This window comes from Heptranchias perlo, chromosome 11 (assembly GCF_035084215.1).
Source record: "Heptranchias perlo isolate sHepPer1 chromosome 11, sHepPer1.hap1, whole genome shotgun sequence".
Taxonomy (NCBI): Eukaryota; Metazoa; Chordata; class Chondrichthyes; order Hexanchiformes; family Hexanchidae; genus Heptranchias; species Heptranchias perlo.
In genome coordinates this window covers 64,462,177-64,481,213 of record NC_090335.1, presented here as the reverse complement: position 1 = coordinate 64,481,213, position 19,037 = coordinate 64,462,177, and the positions used below count along the sequence as shown (strand labels likewise).

The 19,037-nt window shown below is 49.0% G+C and overlaps 1 protein-coding gene across 3 annotated transcripts in view; it reads right to left on the bottom strand.

Moving 5' to 3' along the window:
* morc3a (MORC family CW-type zinc finger 3a) overlaps nucleotides 1–19,037 on the bottom strand; it is a 63,189-nt gene that overhangs the window by 12,076 nt on the left and 32,076 nt on the right. For 2 of the 3 annotated variants that reach the window (XM_067993270.1, XM_067993271.1), the window contains exons 16-18: nucleotides 16,086–16,297; nucleotides 3,250–4,159; nucleotides 1,296–1,420 (exon numbers count right to left, since the gene is read on the bottom strand). In XM_067993270.1, coding sequence (XP_067849371.1) covers nucleotides 1,296–1,420; nucleotides 3,250–4,159; nucleotides 16,086–16,297 — 1,247 coding nt within the window. The remainder of the gene's footprint in view (nucleotides 1–1,295; nucleotides 1,421–3,249; nucleotides 4,160–16,085; nucleotides 16,298–19,037) is intronic. The other variant, XM_067993272.1, reaches the window with a different exon arrangement.

The window sequence follows — 19,037 nt, the reverse complement described above, 5'->3', positions numbered from 1 at the left end:
ATTGTGGCATCGTTCAATAGTTCAGTCATGCTCAGTGCAATAATGATAGTTCATAAGATTGTCCTAACATTTTTTTTTGCAAAGGTTCCTGCAGAAGGAATGCTCCAATATACATCTATTGGCAGGATGCTACTGTAAAATTCTTTAGTCTTTTGGGATCAAATTTTTTTTTTTAAATTAACTTTTAGTTTTGCTGAACGGCAAAAGCTGTATAATTGTTATTAATGGCTTCGATTTATTTTCAATGGTACCAAACCTGAAAAAAGTAAATTCCATCGGAACAGCTTTTACAGTAGCATGTTTTAAGCTTCCAGTGATTAGTGACAAAACAAGCTTCAGCTGTATGGAAAGAAAATGCATTTATAGTGTAATCAGTGAAAAATGCAAATATACTAAAAAATTGTTTATTTCAGCAATTGAGGCAATTAATGGATGCTCAATATATAAGTGCCCATGAAAGTAGTTAACAAGTTTAAAATGGTTCATGATTTGTGCATTCAGACTTTTAAAAAGTCAAGACCGACTAGTTAAAGTATTCTTTACAAAGTTTATTTCTTCATTAGTCTTTGCATTAATCAGAAAAATAAATTTTAAAATTCAGAGTGACAATTTTAGTTCTTGTTTCTCTGCTGAAATATAACTTTAATATCAGTTAGAAAATGAGTTTTGGAAACCATCATTTTGTAAACTGACAAGTGTTGTAACATTATTACACAAAACCATGTCTTGAGCAGGAAATGTTCCTAAACATTCAGCCTTCTGCTGCTGAAACCAGAATCCCAGCTTTCATCATCTGGAGAACTGAAGCATGAAAACGGTCTTGAGCGGAATGCAAAATGGGCGATAGCAAATTGGCAACCCGTTTTACACCCACACAATGTTCTTTTCCATTGAAGTCAGGGGTATAATACGATCTGCTGATTCACTATTGCCCATTTTGCGCTATCGCCCACAACCAATTTCACCCCTTGATATCTAAAGTGTATCCTCCTGATCCTGCCTTTCCCCAGTTAATTCAGAACTCCATGGTCTGTGTTCTCACATGAAGCCCTGCACATCCATTTTGCCTGTCCTTGCTAAGCTCTATTGACTCCCTGTTCTTCATTTCCTTCTACAGTCACATCCCATCTTATTTAAGGAATCTTTTTTAGCCATAAGTCCCAACACCCACTCTCTACTCCAACTGGTGAAAAAATTTTTCTAACTTCAGTTCAATGCAGTCCCCAAAAAGGAAAGATTTTAAATAGTTTAATTTTCCCTGCCCCAAAAATTCGGAACAACCCAAAAAATTCTACCTGGTATCATCTGAAAGGTTGCTCTGCTGTGCTTCAGTGGCTTCATGCTTTAAACGTTCCACTTCTTTAGAAAGGTTTTCACAGTTGAACTTGAATGCATCATTTTCTTTTTGCAATCGTTCAGCCTTTGTAGGGAAGTGAAAAAAAACCTCACTTTTGCAAAGATTCCTTCCAAATGCAAAAATACATGATATATTTAAATGACCCTTATTTATTGCATAGATTGCTAAAGTCTGGATGTATAGCAAAAAGAGACAAAAGCCCCAAAATTCCAAAAATCCACCCCAAGGGGGAAGTCTCATTCAACAGGAATGGAGATTGGGAAATCAGGCATGGCGGTCAGCACACACAATTTTCCAGCCATCAATAGGAGCGAGACTCCACACATGGAGGAGTCTGGCAATATCGAGGCTAAAGAACGCAGCAAATGCTAAGAAATCCTGAAGAGAAACTAAGTGGAGGAAATATCCAGATTGACACAAAGACAAAATAACTGAAATGATTGTATTGCTGATTGCAACCAGCATCTGCCTCAAGCATTTACAGATCAGTTGAAGTAGAGTTGGAAGCAGAATAGTTACCGTCACTGTACCCCAACATGCATCAGCCTGACATTCTGAAGAACAAACCATTTCCATACAAACCACTTAGAGCCTCTCCGACGCTTACGTTGTGTTGTACTGGATTAAATTGGGTATTATGATTACAAATAAATTTGATGACATTTTAATTATAGAGGTTCAATGGCAGACCAGCACTCTTCAAGCACCAGTATGGTAGCTAAAGTTTACAAAGTTGCCCAGAATTCAATCACTGGAAGTGCATTTACTTACTGACACAAATCCAACCTATTCAACTACTAGACTTTTGTCAGTCAGAAGATGCAACATTGGTAGAGCTGGATGAAACAGCATTTCAAATAAGATCGGTGCAACATGGATACAAAATGGGGCTGCCAATTTAATGGCAGTGGTGAGTGTGCGTGTTTTGGACTTGCATCCAAGAAAGAACCAGATTGATGCCATTGAAAACTGAGATTGAAAGAGAGTGTGAACAAGAAAGACGGAGAGCAAGAACTAGAGTGCATGGGAGAGAGAGCAAGATTGATTGATTGATTGATTACATCACCTCACTGTGGCTTGCATTCAAACCCAGGTGAAAGACTGTTGTAACCCCTATGCACCAGTCCTTTAAGTCCTAATGATTCCTACACAAAACATTGCAAAATACATAATGGACAGATCAAGACAAAAACATAAAGGGGTAAATTGTGACGGGACAGGGGGCGGAGGGCCGCAGAGATCGCAGGGGTGGGGTGGGGGGGGGGAAGGGAAAGAGACTCATGGGAGGGGGCCGGAGGGTGGACCGGACATCACGGTGGGGGGGGGGGGGGGGGAAAAATCACAGGAAGGGTCGAAGATTGGGCCGGTGGGGGGGAGGGGGGTGGCGGTCGTGGCAAGTAAGTTTGTTGGGCCTGGAGATACTGCTGCTCCTCCTGGCCCACAAGCAATGTAATAAAGGCACTCACCCGTTGATCTGGGCCTTCTCGCCTCCTCTTACGTGGCATGAAGCAGAAGGCCTGGAAATCCCAACTCCCAGAAGTTAAAAATAAAAAATAATTAAAATGGAGGCCCGCATCCTCCTTAAAAGATTTTACTGACCGACCCGCCAAGAGCCAGTTGGTCACCCAACTCTCGACCCGCCTCCGTTAAACCAGAAGTGGGCGGGTTGAAGGAGGGTTGGAATGGGGTTTTACTCCCTTTTTTAAAAAACAGTTTTTGCCTCCCATCCCACCCCAAAGTGTCAAATGAGCAGATTATGCAGTTAAAGGCTCCACATTTGATCACAAACATACATTACGGTTTTAGTAAGTGGTAAATGAACTAACATTTATCTAAAGTACTAAAATTTGAAAGCATATTTTTGTCAGTTTGTGTATTTCAGAGTTACTTACTTCCTCCTTATACTGTTCTTGCTCAGACTTGCAGCTGTCTAATTGTCGGAACATACTGTCCAGCTGCAGAACTAGCTCGTCTTCCTCCGTTTTTATCAGAGGATCACTTTCTTTGATTTTACAATTGAAACATTCAAACTTTAGATTCTCCAATGTCTGGCACTGTTGCTTTAACCTTTCCACTTCCTTTAGTGCCAGTTCATATTGGGTTGCCTTTTCCTCATTGGTAAGTTTGCAGAAATCTTTCATGTTCTCTGCCTTGTCCCCAACAATAAAGTCAGATTGCGTCCACTGATGGCAGGTCTCTTTTTTGACATGACTCACATTTTTTCCAATTAGGTTTTTTGGTAAATTTTCTAGTTCTTTTTCTAACAATTCATTTTTTGCCTTATAGCTGTCTCTCTCTTCAGTCATAGATTTCAGCAGATCTTTCTGGATGTTTACTTGTTCACTGCTTTTAACCATGCTTTCCTTCGTATCTGCCAAACATTGAAGTGAGTCGTCATGGGGCTGCTGATTTTGTTCTTTCTGCTCACTGGTGCTACTGGAGAAGCTCTGTTCTTTAGATGCAGTACCCTCTTCCTTGACGGAAATGGTTGAGTTCTCAGTTTGTGTACCTGCAGCTTTTTCTGCACAGTTGATGAGCAACACGACATCATCATTGCAATAGTCAGTCACAATGCCAGTCATATCTGTACTTTCCCTCTGCTCATGTTTTACTTTTGACAAGTCAAAACTTACTATGGGTCTTGGTGTGCTTTTTTCATCAATGATGATTACATCTTCATCAAATTGTGTGTCATTAACAGTTTCACCATTCAGAGAGTCATGAAGAGTCATTCCTTCATCTAATTTTGGTCGTTTTGGACTTGGACTTGTAGCCTCATAGTTAAGCGTTCGTTTAGTACTACTAAAGGAAGCAAAATATTAACTTTAATGTATGTAGCAATTGCAGGACTTTGTAACTCAGTTAATGAAGCAAGTTGGAAAGACGTGCTTGGGCATTTTTATCCACCATCCAGTATTTGAGTAAGATATGAACAATTGAGACTCAAATGCAATTAAATTCTCAATTCCTACTAATGTTTAAAAATGTATCTTTAAGCCCAATTTAAAGTATACATATTCTATATAATCTTGTTTTGTATGATCTCTTCAAATTGCAAGTTATTCTTATTTCCCCATCCTTTTTTTTAATTCATTCATGGGATGTGGGTGTCGCTGGCAAGGCCGGCATTTACTGCCCATCCCTAATTGCCCTCAAGAAGGTGGTGGTGAACTGCCTCCTTCAACCGCTGCAGTCTGTCTGGTGAAGGTTCTCCCACAGTGCTGTTAGGAAGGGAGTTCCAGGATTTTGACCCAGCGATGAAAGAACAACGATATATTTCCAAGTCGGAATGGTGTGTGACTTGGAGGGGAACGTGCAGGTGGTGTTGTTCCCATGTGCCTGCTGCTCTTGTCCTTCTAGGTGGTAGAGGTCGCGGGTTTGGGAGGTGCTGTCGAAGAAGCCTTGGCAAGTTGCTGCAGTGCATCCTGTGGATGGTACACATTGCAGCCACAGTGCGCCGGTGGGTGAAGGGAGTGAATGTTTAGGGTGGTGGATGGGTGCCAATCAAGCGGGCTGCTTTGTCCTGGATGGTGTCGAGCTTCTCGAGTGTTGTTGGAGCTGCACTCATCCAGGCAAGTGGAGAGTATTCCATCATACTCCTGACTTGTGCCTTGTAGATGGTGGAAAGGCTTTGGAAATCAGGAGGTGAGTCACTCGCTGCAGAATACCCAGCCTGACCTGCCCTTGTAGCCACAGTATTTATATGGCTGGTCCAGTTAAGTTTCTGGTCAATGGTGACCCCCAGAATGTTGATGGTGGGGGATTCGGCGATGGTAATGCCACTGAATGTTAAGGGGAGGTGGTTAGACTCTCTCTTGTTGGAGATGGTCATTGCCTGGCACAAATGTTACTTGCCACTTATCAGCCAATGCCTGGATGTTGTCCAGGTCTAGCTGCACGGACTGCTTCGTTATCTGAGGGGTTGCGAATGGAACTGAACACTGTGCAATCATCAGCGAACATCCCCATTTCTGACCTTATGATGGAGGGAAGGTCATTGATGAAGCAGCTGAAGATGGTTGGGCCTGGGACACTGCTCTGAGGAATTCCTGCAGCAATGTCCTGGGGCTGAGATGATTGGCCTCCAACAACCACTACCGTCTTCCTTTGTGCTAGGTATGACTCCAGCCACTGGAGAGTTTTCCCCCCGATTCCCATTGACTTCAATTTTACTAGAGCTCCTTGATGCCACACTCGGTCAAATGCTGCCTTGATGTCAAGGGCAGTCACTCTCACCTCAGTTCTGGAATTCAGCTCTTTTGTCCATGTTTGGACCAAGGCTGTAATGAGGTCCTGAGCTGAGTGGTCCTGGCGGAACCCAAACTGAGCATCGGTGAGCAGGTTATTGGTGAGTAAGTGCCGCTTGATAGCACTGTCGACGACACCTTCCATCACTCTGCTGATGATTCAGAGTAGGCTGATGGAGCGATAATTGGCCGGATTAGATTTGTCCTGCTTTTTGTGGACAGGACATACCTGGGCAATTTTCCACATTGTCGGATAGATGCCAGTGTTGTAGCTGTACTGGAACAGCTTGGCTAAAGGCACGGCTAGTTCTGGAGCACAAGTCTTCAGGACTACAGCCGGGATGTTGTCGGGGCCCATAGCCTTTGCTGTATCCAGTGCACTCAGCCGTTTCTTGATGTCATGTGGAGTGAATGGAGTTGGCTGAAAACTGACTTCTGTGATGGTGGGGATATCAGGAGGAGGCCGAGATGGATCATCCACTCGGCACTTCTGGCTGAAGATGGTTGCAAACGCTTCAGCCTTGACTTTTGCACTCACTTGCTGGACTCCGCCATCATTGAGGACGGGGATGTTTACAGAGCCTCCTCCTCCCTTTAGTTGTTTAATTGTCCACCACCATTCATGACTGGATGTGGCAGGACTGCAGAGCTTTGATCTGATCCGTTGGTTGTGGAATCGCTTAGCTCTGTCTATAGCATGTTGCTTCCGCTGTTTAGCATGCATGTAGTCCTGAGTTGTAGCTTCACCAGGTTGGCACCTCATTTTTAGGTATGCCTGGTGCTGCTCCTGGCATGCTCTTCTACACTCTTCATTGAACCAGGGTTGATCCCCTGGCTTGTTGGTAGAGTGAGGAATATGCAGGGCCATGAGGTTACAGATTGTGCTGGAATACAATTGTGCTGCTGCTGATGGCCCACAGCGCCTCATGGATGCCCAATTTTGAGCTGCCAAATCTGTTCTGAATCTATCCCATTTAGCATGGTGGTAGTGCCACACAACACGTCGAATGGTGTCCTCATTGTGAAGTTGGGACTTCGTCTCCACAATGACTGTGCGACAGTCACTCCTACCAATACTGTCATGGACAGATGCATCTACGACAGGTGGATTGGTGAGGACGAGGTCAAGTAGGTTTTTCCCTTGTGTTGGTTCGCTCACTACCTGCCGCAGGCCCAGTCTGGCAGCTATGTCCTTCAGGACTCGGCCAGCTTGCTCAGTAGTGGTGCTACAGACCCACTCTTGGTGATGGACATTGAAGTCCCCCACCCATAGTACATTCAGTGCCCTTGCTACCCTCAGTGATTCTTCCAAGTGGTGCTCAACATGGAGGAGGACTGATTCATCAGCTGAGGAAGGGCGGTAGGTGGTAATCTGCAGGAGATTTCCTTGCCCATGTTTGACCTGATGCCATGAGATTTCATGGGGTCCAGAGTCAATTTTGAGGACTCCCAGAGCCACTGCCTCCTGACTGTATATCACTGAACAGCCACCTCTGATGGGTCTGTGCTGCCAGTGGGAAGAGTGTGGGATGTTGGCTGAAAGGTATGATTCTGTGAGTATGGCTATGTCAGGCTGTTGCTTGACTAGTCTGTAGGACAGCCCTCCCAATTTTGGCACAAGTCCCCAGGTGTTAGTGAGGAGGACTTTGCAGGGTCGACCGGGCTTGGTTTGCCTTTGACGTGTCTGGTGCCTCGTGGTCCGATGCCGGGTGGTCCATCCGGTTTTATTCTTATTATTACTTTTTTTTTTAAAAGCGAGATTGTACAACTGAGAGGCTTGCTAGACCATTTCAGAGGGCGATTAAGAATCAAGCACATTGCTGTGGGTCTGACCGGGTAAGGACGGCAGATTTCCTTCCCTAAAAGGACATTTGTGAACCAGATGGGTTTTTACGACAATCCAGTCGTTTCAAGGCCAATGCCATTACTGATACTAGTTTTTTTAATTCCAGATTTTATTTAATCAATTGAATTTAAATTCCCCAGCTGCCGTGGCGGGATTTGAACTCATGACTCCGGATTATTAGTCCAGGCCTCTGGATTACTAGTCCGGTAACATAATGCTACCGTACCCTACATTTGGGATCCTGAAGGTGCTTAGGTACTGTTCCACAGCTACCTTTCAGTACCTTGCTCATGTGTGAGCTTGAAGAGCGAGTGCTAACAGAATACTCAAGCACATCACAACCAATCTCAATCCTGCCCTCATCCAATGTGCATACATACACATTTTCCAGCAGAGGTCACTGGTCAGGAATAGAAAACCTGATTGCCTGCACCATGCTCACCACTGCACTGATGAGATAAGCTATCATGTACAGGGGAGGGACTGAACCTTTGGGATCTTCCTGCGTGGTCTTTTTATTCACTGAGCCACAAGGGAAGCACAAATTGAACATTATACCATTTTATGATGAAATGACCTCCAAATTATTTTCAACTATATTGTAATAGTTCACAACTTGCTCAAGTAAGTAAAACTTTTAAAAACCCTATACATGAATTTTGCAGTGAAACATTAGTTAAAATGAAAACAGTATTTGTTTGCTCAAGTTCAGATTTCTCTCAAAGTAATGAAAAATACTGAACCCACAACCAATCTTAAAATTGTCCTTTTCTATTCAGTTCAATGTAATTACATTAGTTGGATTTTCTTGTTTTGTTCTTTAAAATGGATATTTTTGTACCCCCTCTCAGGCCATGAACTAAATACAAACAAGAAAGCAGAAAAAGGCCTCGCCAAAACTATTCTGAACTGGGTATTCAGAGATGTGCTCCATATACTATTATAAAGGCTGAGGGGGAGGAGGGAGTAGCAGAGCAGGGTGGCGAGGGAGCAGCAGAGGGTGACAAGACAGAAAATTAAAGCCACAAAGCAAAACATTAAATATGGCTCCTTTCTACTGTTCTGTTTCTTTTAATTTTTCCAATAATCATTTAATTTTTGGGCAATATATGTGCCAAGTCCAACTAGGTTATGTTGCACTTTTCTACTATTTTCCTTTTGTCTGAAACTTTGAGCATCAATATATGTGCTTACACACATTACATAAGCACAATGGAACTTTTGAGTTTTAAAATGAATCAGAGGGCTCATTATGTGCAACTCACATTATTTTGTCCATACATGTGCCCAACTTAGTTGCTGGATAAAATCTACTCGATTGGGGGGGGGGGGAGGGGGGGGGGGGGAAGGAGAGAGAGGAGAGGGAAAGCTGGGGAGAATGAGGAGCTTGACAGTTTTGACATGTGGCGGTAGCGCAGGAGCGCATGACAATAAAAACTGAGAGTCAAAGGAGATATTAGGATGGGTGACCAAAAGCTTGGTTAAAGACATAGGTTTTAAGGAGAGTTTGGGGAGGGAATTCCAGAACTTGGGCCTAGGCATGGCTGCCAGTGATGAGGCAAAGGGAGTGGGGGATGCACAATAGGCCAGGGTTGGAGGAACGCAGAGGTCTTGAGGAGGTTATCGTGATAGGAAGGGACAAGGCCATGGAGGGATTTGAACATGAGGATGAGAATTTTAAAATCGAGGTAATGGGGAGCCAATGACTGTCAATGAGCACAGGGGTGATGGGTGAGTGGGACTTGGTGGAGGTTAGCAGATTTTTGGATCAGCTCAAGTTCTTGGGAGGCCAGCCAAGACAGCATTAGAATATTCGAGCCTGAATGTAACAACGGCATGAATTTAGTTCATTCAGCCACATGATAGCAATAGGATAATTCTCTTAAATGTGGACCCAAACCTTAAAAGGCATAGGACTAATGTTTCATATTTCTTGCAGCTTGAATAGCAGCTTACAGGTCTTTGCACACTAACAAGATCAAATCTGCACTAATATAAACTGATCCAGTCATATCATTCGAACACATGACAACAACTAGTATGTGACAGATGAGAAGTACTCAAGTTGTCAATTTTGCTATTTTGACATGCCATTAAAATATATAATGCTACTGTCAACAGACCATGCTAAATGTGAACAATTTTATTTCTGAACTGACAGGCAGTTCAAACCTCTTCACTGGCAGAAAATGAAGGAAAAATGTGCATGCACATGAAACAGTATCCTGAAAGGACATCATACTATAACTCTGAAGACTTGCTCATCGAGGTCTTCCTATGCTTTTTATCGTGTCCAATCAATTGCATATTAAAGAATCTGCTTGAATAATGTACTCAGCATAGGTGAAGACTGTTTGCAATTGATTTACATTAATTCTCTCTGCAAAACATTGTTGCAATGGTGGGAACAGGACCAGTTAATGTAATGCACACTTACAACTGCAGCTGAGTTCATGCACATGCAATTGTACAGGGAGACATGAACGGGTGGTGGAGGAGGAGGAGGAGGAGGAACGGGTGGTGGAGGAGGAGGAACGGGTGGTGGAGGAGGAGGAACGGGTGGTGGAGGAGGAGGAGGAACGGGTGGTGGAGGAGGAGGAGGAACGGGTGGTGGAGGAGGAGGAGGAACGGGTGGTGGAGGAGGAGGAGGAACGGGTGGTGGAGGAGGAGGAACGGGTGGTGGAGGAGGAGGAGGAGGAGGAACGGGTGGTGGAGGAGGAGGAGGAGGAGGAACGGGTGGTGGAGGAGGAGGAGGAGGAGGAACGGGTGGTGGAGGAGGAGGAGGAGGAGGAACGGGTGGTGGAGGAGGAGGAGGAGGAGGAGGAACGGGTGGTGGAGGAGGAGGAGGAGGAGGAGGAACGGGTGGTGGAGGAGGAGGAGGAGGAGGAGGAACGGGTGGTGGAGGAGGAGGAGGAGGAGGAGGAACGGGTGGTGGAGGAGGAGGAGGAGGAGGAGGAACGGGTGGTGGAGGAGGAGGAGGAGGAGGAACGGGTGGTGGAGGAGGAGGAGGAGGAGGAGGAACGGGTGGTGGTGGAGGAGGAGGAGGAGGAGGAACGGGTGGTGGAGGAGGAGGAGGAGGAGGAGGAACGGGTGGTGGTGGAGGAGGAGGAGGAGGAGGAACGGGTGGTGGAGGAGGAGGAGGAGGAGGAACGGGTGGTGGAGGAGGAGGAACGGGTGGTGGAGGAGGAGGAACGGGTGGTGGAGGAGGAGGAACGGGTGGTGGAGGAGGAGGAACGGGTGGTGGAGGAGGAGGAGGAGGAGGAACGGGTGGTGGAGGAGGAGGAGGAGGAGGAACGGGTGGTGGAGGAGGAGGAGGAGGAGGAGGAACGGGTGGTGGAGGAGGAGGAGGAGGAGGAGGAACGGGTGGTGGAGGAGGAGGAGGAGGAGGAACGGGTGGTGGAGGAGGAGGAGGAACGGGTGGTGGAGGAGGAGGAGGAACGGGTGGTGGAGGAGGAGGAGGAGGAGGAGGAACGGGTGGTGGAGGAGGAGGAGGAGGAGGAGGAACGGGTGGTGGAGGAGGAGGAACGGGTGGTGGAGGAGGAGGAACGGGTGGTGGAGGAGGAGGAACGGGTGGTGGAGGAGGAGGAACGGGTGGTGGAGGAGGAGGTGGAGGAGGAGGAACGGGTGGTGGAGGAGGAGGAGGAGGAGGAGGAACGGGTGGTGGAGGAGGAGGAGGAGGAGGAGGAACGGGTGGTGGAGGAGGAGGAGGAGGAGGAGGAACGGGTGGTGGAGGAGGAGGAGGAGGAGGAGGAACGGGTGGTGGAGGAGGAGGAGGAGGAGGAGGAACGGGTGGTGGAGGAGGAGGAGGAGGAGGAACGGGTGGTGGAGGAGGAGGAGGAACGGGTGGTGGAGGAGGAGGAGGAACGGGTGGTGGAGGAGGAGGAGGAGGAGGAGGAACGGGTGGTGGAGGAGGAGGAGGAGGAGGAGGAACGGGTGGTGGAGGAGGAGGAGGAGGAGGAGGAACGGGTGGTGGAGGAGGAGGAGGAGGAGGAGGAACGGGTGGTGGAGGAGGAGGAGGAGGAGGAGGAACGGGTGGTGGAGGAGGAGGAGGAGGAGGAGGAACGGGTGGTGGAGGAGGAGGAGGAGGAGGAGGAACGGGTGGTGGAGGAGGAGGAGGAGGAGGAGGAACGGGTGGTGGAGGAGGAGGAGGAGGAGGAGGAACGGGTGGTGGAGGAGGAGGAGGAGGAGGAGGAACGGGTGGTGGAGGAGGAGGAGGAGGAGGAGGAACGGGTGGTGGAGGAGGAGGAGGAGGAGGAGGAACGGGTGGTGGAGGAGGAGGAGGAGGAGGAACGGGTGGTGGAGGAGGAGGAGGAGGAGGAGGAACGGGTGGTGGAGGAGGAGGAGGAACGGGTGGTGGAGGAGGAGGAGGAACGGGTGGTGGAGGAGGAGGAGGAGGAGGAGGAACGGGTGGTGGAGGAGGAGGAGGAGGAGGAGGAACGGGTGGTGGAGGAGGAGGAGGAGGAGGAGGAACGGGTGGTGGAGGAGGAGGAGGAGGAGGAGGAACGGGTGGTGGAGGAGGAGGAGGAGGAGGAGGAACGGGTGGTGGAGGAGGAGGAGGAACGGGTGGTGGAGGAGGAGGAACGGGTGGTGGAGGAGGAGGAGGAGGAGGAGGAACGGGTGGTGGAGGAGGAGGAGGAGGAGGAGGAACGGGTGGTGGAGGAGGAGGAGGAGGAGGAGGAACGGGTGGTGGAGGAGGAGGAGGAGGAGGAGGAACGGGTGGTGGAGGAGGAGGAGGAGGAGGAGGAACGGGTGGTGGAGGAGGAGGAGGAGGAGGAGGAACGGGTGGTGGAGGAGGAGGAGGAGGAGGAGGAACGGGTGGTGGAGGAGGAGGAGGAGGAGGAGGAACGGGTGGTGGAGGAGGAGGAGGAGGAGGAGGAACGGGTGGTGGAGGAGGAGGAGGAGGAGGAGGAACGGGTGGTGGAGGAGGAGGAGGAGGAGGAACGGGTGGTGGAGGAGGAGGAGGAGGAGGAGGAACGGGTGGTGGAGGAGGAGGAGGAGGAGGAGGAACGGGTGGTGGAGGAGGAGGAGGAGGAGGAGGAACGGGTGGTGGAGGAGGAGGAGGAGGAGGAGGAACGGGTGGTGGAGGAGGAGGAGGAACGGGTGGTGGAGGAGGAGGAGGAGGAGGAGGAACGGGTGGTGGAGGAGGAGGAGGAACGGGTGGTGGAGGAGGAGGAGGAGGAGGAGGAACGGGTGGTGGAGGAGGAGGAGGAGGAGGAGGAACGGGTGGTGGAGGAGGAGGAGGAGGAGGAGGAACGGGTGGTGGAGGAGGAGGAGGAGGAGGAGGAACGGGTGGTGGAGGAGGAGGAGGAACGGGTGGTGGAGGAGGAGGAGGAGGAGGAGGAACGGGTGGTGGAGGAGGAGGAGGAGGAGGAGGAACGGGTGGTGGAGGAGGAGGAGGAACGGGTGGTGGAGGAGGAGGAGGAGGAGGAGGAACGGGTGGTGGAGGAGGAGGAGGAGGAGGAGGAACGGGTGGTGGAGGAGGAGGAGGAGGAGGAGGAACGGGTGGTGGAGGAGGAGGAGGAGGAGGAGGAACGGGTGGTGGAGGAGGAGGAGGAGGAGGAGGAACGGGTGGTGGAGGAGGAGGAGGAGGAGGAGGAACGGGTGGTGGAGGAGGAGGAGGAGGAGGAGGAACGGGTGGTGGAGGAGGAGGAGGAGGAGGAGGAACGGGTGGTGGAGGAGGAGGAGGAGGAGGAGGAACGGGTGGTGGAGGAGGAGGAGGAGGAGGAGGAACGGGTGGTGGAGGAGGAGGAGGAGGAGGAGGAACGGGTGGTGGAGGAGGAGGAGGAGGAGGAGGAACGGGTGGTGGAGGAGGAGGAGGAGGAGGAGGAACGGGTGGTGGAGGAGGAGGAGGAGGAGGAGGAACGGGTGGTGGAGGAGGAGGAGGAGGAGGAGGAACGGGTGGTGGAGGAGGAGGAGGAGGAGGAGGAACGGGTGGTGGAGGAGGAGGAGGAGGAGGAGGAACGGGTGGTGGAGGAGGAGGAGGAGGAGGAGGAACGGGTGGTGGAGGAGGAGGAGGAGGAGGAGGAACGGGTGGTGGAGGAGGAGGAGGAGGAGGAGGAACGGGTGGTGGAGGAGGAGGAGGAGGAGGAGGAACGGGTGGTGGAGGAGGAGGAGGAGGAGGAGGAACGGGTGGTGGAGGAGGAGGAGGAGGAGGAGGAACGGGTGGTGGAGGAGGAGGAGGAGGAGGAGGAACGGGTGGTGGAGGAGGAGGAGGAGGAGGAGGAACGGGTGGTGGAGGAGGAGGAGGAGGAGGAGGAACGGGTGGTGGAGGAGGAGGAGGAGGAGGAGGAACGGGTGGTGGAGGAGGAGGAGGAGGAGGAGGAACGGGTGGTGGAGGAGGAGGAGGAGGAGGAGGAACGGGTGGTGGAGGAGGAGGAGGAGGAGGAGGAACGGGTGGTGGAGGAGGAGGAGGAGGAGGAGGAACGGGTGGTGGAGGAGGAGGAGGAGGAACGGGTGGTGGAGGAGGAGGAGGAGGAGGAACGGGTGGTGGAGGAGGAGGAGGAGGAGGAGGAACGGGTGGTGGAGGAGGAGGAGGAACGGGTGGTGGAGGAGGAGGAGGAACGGGTGGTGGAGGAGGAGGAGGAACGGGTGGTGGAGGAGGAGGAACGGGTGGTGGAGGAGGAGGAACGGGTGGTGGAGGAGGAGGAACGGGTGGTGGAGGAGGAGGAACGGGTGGTGGAGGAGGAGGAACGGGTGGTGGAGGAGGAGGAACGGGTGGTGGAGGAGGAGGAACGGGTGGTGGAGGAGGAGGAACGGGTGGTGGAGGAGGAGGAACGGGTGGTGGAGGAGGAGGAACGGGTGGTGGAGGAGGAGGAACGGGTGGTGGAGGAGGAGGAACGGGTGGTGGAGGAGGAGGAACGGGTGGTGGAGGAGGAGGAACGGGTGGTGGAGGAGGAGGAACGGGTGGTGGAGGAGGAGGAACGGGTGGTGGAGGAGGAGGAACGGGTGGTGGAGGAGGAGGAACGGGTGGTGGAGGAGGAGGAACGGGTGGTGGAGGAGGAGGAACGGGTGGTGGAGGAGGAGGAACGGGTGGTGGAGGAGGAGGAACGGGTGGTGGAGGAGGAGGAACGGGTGGTGGAGGAGGAGGAACGGGTGGTGGAGGAGGAGGAACGGGTGGTGGAGGAGGAGGAACGGGTGGTGGAGGAGGAGGAACGGGTGGTGGAGGAGGAGGAACGGGTGGTGGAGGAGGAGGAACGGGTGGTGGAGGAGGAGGAACGGGTGGTGGAGGAGGAGGAACGGGTGGTGGAGGAGGAGGAACGGGTGGTGGAGGAGGAGGAACGGGTGGTGGAGGAGGAGGAACGGGTGGTGGAGGAGGAGGAACGGGTGGTGGAGGAGGAGGAACGGGTGGTGGAGGAGGAGGAACGGGTGGTGGAGGAGGAGGAACGGGTGGTGGAGGAGGAGGAACGGGTGGTGGAGGAGGAGGAACGGGTGGTGGAGGAGGAGGAACGGGTGGTGGAGGAGGAGGAACGGGTGGTGGAGGAGGAGGAACGGGTGGTGGAGGAGGAGGAACGGGTGGTGGAGGAGGAGGAACGGGTGGTGGAGGAGGAGGAGGAGACATGAATGAATTTAAATATTTGTTTTGGTACACAGCAGTACAATGCAGAAGGGGTACAATTTTAGTTGCAAGGAAGTGAGCCCATGCAAGTCAGTTGTATGGAGCTGCAAAGACAAACACAACATGCAAACAACACTCAAGAGACTGGCCTTATGACCTGACATGAGTGTAGTTGGCCCAGCATTTAACTTTTGAAACCACATTCTCTATCAACATGACAAATACATACATGCCAAAATGCAAGTGTCCCCTGCCAAAAGTGGCATTGGCCCAAAATTTGCTAGAAAAATAATGGTGAGTTCATGGCGCACGCTGTTATTATGTAAAACACCCAGCAATTTGTGGTGAGGAAGAGATACGGGGGAATTGCGAATCGCCACAAATTGCTGGATGATTTGAGCTGCTCCGCTGTTGGCCTCGCAAAAACAGGAGCTCGCAGTCAATCTTCCTGCGAGTATCAAGAAATTGCTGGATTTGCGCCATAAACACAAATTAATCTCGCCGCAGAAAGTTAGGGCTGGTATTTCACGACGTAAGCACCCTGCTGATCGGATGATTTGTGGTCCTGACATGCCACTCAACCTTGGAGGCTCAGAAAGGGAACAATTGAAACTGTGGAGTCTCACCTCCTACAGGTAGTAAATTTTTCCTCGAAATTTTTTAAATTTTAACATTTTTTTTTCTTACTTTTCCTTTCTGTCTCATTTTGCCCTCTCTCAATCCAATCATTCTTTCCCTTCTTTATTTCTCTTTCTGTATCTAATTCACCCTAATTCCATCTCTATCGTTTGCTTGGTTTCTTTCGCTGTCCTTAAATTTCGTTAGTTAAGGAGATAGATTATTGGTTCCATCGTTCACCAAGGTCCCAGATGCTAACGATGAAAGCAGAATTCTAGAATGTATAGAACTGGTTTGCCTAAATAGTGTGACATTTCTGGTGCAAAAATTTCCATAACAATGTTCAGAAGAGTTAAGCATAACTAAGACCAGAGAGATTCCATTAAAACCAGTGTCTGGGTTCCACTGTACACATGTGAAATGTACTATAATTACATGAATAGCATCCAAAATGTTACTCACCTTTGACCATTAGATGACAGTGATTTGACTTCCACAATTTGAAGATTACTCACAGAAGAGGTTGAAGGAGTAGACAAAGCTGTTGTCAAGCTGGGTGACACATTCAATGTCATATCCCCATCGACCACCCACTTAGTAAGGTTCTGGGTACTTGAAGTTACTTCTGTGGTTTTGCGTGAATCTTTCTCACTTGGCAATGTAGCCTGAAAGTTCTGTAATAGAAAGTCATTTTACTTTGTATTCTCATCATCATGAAAACTATGAGCTAAGTATTCATCTTCAGATCATTACTGCTTGAACAAATATATTCTAGGAACATAGGAACAGGAGTAGGCCATTCAGCCCCTCGAGCCCGTTCCGCCGTTTGATAAGATCATGGCTGATCTGTGATCTAACTCCATATATCTGCCTTTGGCCCATATCGCTTAATACGCTTGGTTGGCAAAAAGCTATCTATCTCAGATTTAAAATTAGCAATTGAGCTAGCATCAATTGCCGTTTGCAGAAGAGTTCCAAACGTCTACCACCCTGTGTGTGTAGAAGTGTTTTCTAATCTCACTCCTGAAAGGTCTGGCTCTAATTTTTAGACTGTGCCCCCATTCCTAGAATCCCCAACCAGCGGAAATAGTTTCTCTCTATCCACCTTATCTGTTCCTCTTAATATCTTATAAACTTCGATCCGATCACCCCTTAACCTTCGAAACTCTAGAGAATACAACCCCAATTTGTGTAATCTCTCCTTGTAACTTAACCCTTGAAGTTCGGGTATCATTCTAGTAAACCTATGCTGCACTCCCTCCAAGGCCAATACGTCCTTCCGAAGGTACGGTGCCCAGAACTGCTCTCAGTACTCCAGGTGCAGTCTAACCAGAGTTTCGTATAGCTGCAGCATAACTTTGGCCCCCTTGTACGCTAGTCCTCTAGATATAAAGGCAAGCATTCTATTAGCCTTCTTGATTATTTTCTGCACCTGTTCATGACACTTCAATGATCTATATACCTGAACCCCTAAGTCCCTTTGGACATCCACTGTTTTTAACTTTTTACCATTTAGGAAGTACCCCGTTCTATCCTTTTTTGATCCAAAGTGGATGACCTCACATTTGCCTACACTGAATTCCATTTGCCACAGTTTTGCCCATTCACCTAATCTATCAATAGCCCTTTGTAATTTTATGTTTTCAACTACACTGCTTACAATGCCACCAATCTTTGTGTCATTGGCAAACTTAGATATGAGATTTTCTATGCCACCTCTACCTCTACCTCTAAATTGACAGAAAAAAATTGAAGTTAAAACCAATTACTTTTAAATCGATTGTATCCTTTTGGAAAAAGCAAGAGATTAAAGTTCAGCCATGCGTGAAATTTGCAAAAGACTTGAATTCCAGCACCACTTCGATGAACAAGATCAGGGCAGCATAGTGCTACAATATTGGAATCACACTGCTCATTCCTCTATATATGAGTGCCAACACATCAATACTGCAAACCTGCAGCATGAGAATGGATTAGGACTAAGTAGTTAAGCAGCGTATCCCACATTAAAGGATCAATAATCATAGAATACTGTACAGAAACAGGCCAATCAACCCATGAAGTCTGCAGCAGTGTTTTCTCCATGGGCCACCTGGTCTAAATCCAGTCTCCTGTTCATGCCTTTTAAGTTCCTTGAAAAAGAGGAACATATCTAATTCCCCTTCAAAAGAATGGTTCAACAATGGTTTGTGGCAGGAAATATCACATTCTAGCCACTCTGTGTAAAGACATTTTTCTAGCCTTTCCTTTAAGTTCTAACTTCTCAAGTCTTATTAATTGGAACTCATCATGGTGTTCCTTAACCATTTCATTTGCTTGATAACTCTTGGACATGGATACCAATCAGGCTTTCTCCTCTCATTGAGAAGGGGGAAAAAAAGAGATATAGTCACTATGGTGGGGAAGCAGCAAGAAGTTACTTTTCCTGACCTCTGGAATTAATAGTGGCAAACAATAAGAAATTTTCCCCTGCCATTTTTGTGGTGAACCATACAAGAGAGAGCCAAATCTAAAATTCCCTTAATCCATTCTACAATTAAGCCTTTACTGGTGCCTAGTCCTCTGGGATCCAAAGTCCCAGCTTCACAGCCATGCAGGAGTGAAAGTCATTAAAGAGATGTGGCTGGATCCCAGGGAAATGAGTGCTGAGAAACAGATTATGCCCCCTACTGATGCTCTCTTAGAACTACCTCTGAAAATGGATCATTAACCCTGCTCTTCAATATAAAGCCTGCTGGCCTCAGGAAAGTCAGTTAATCCTGTATCAAATAGAGCTAGTGCAATGCTGAAGTCTCCCGAAGTGGATGCTGGAGCCAGTCTTTTGAGGTCAGTACTGGTATCCGAGCTGGTGCTCATATAAACATCTATACAAAATCTGTCATATGCTGTGAAGGACTAGTTACATCAGAAAAATCATTCAAAAAGTTTGACAAGAGATTCCTTAGACAATGTCTTGTTCTTGCATTTGAGAAAGGTGTTGATGGGAGGCATATCAGCTGCAGCTAGTTCCTCCAGTTGCATGTGGGTTTTGAGCTGGAACCAGCTACAGCTGATCCAGCTTCCTACAAATGACTGAAAAGGATATGGTAATCTGTGTATTAGTTAAAGACTAGTGGCACTCTGATCGTTCAGTTGGTAAAGATAGCATGTAACAGAGTAATGCACACCAGAAGGTCAGAGATTTGATTCCCAGTCAGTGCGAAGTCAGTTGATCTTAGCCAGGATGGTAGTTAGGGTACTACAATTTGCCTCGGTGACTCTGGGGGAATTAGCCAGAGTTCCCACTCCTGACTTCTGCTGGAAAATGACATGTGGCTGCTGGGTGATGACAGGATTCTGTTTGACTGCAATGCTCCTCATAGATGAATGGCACACTAACATTCAAATGTCTAGGTTCATATATGAAGAGTGAGT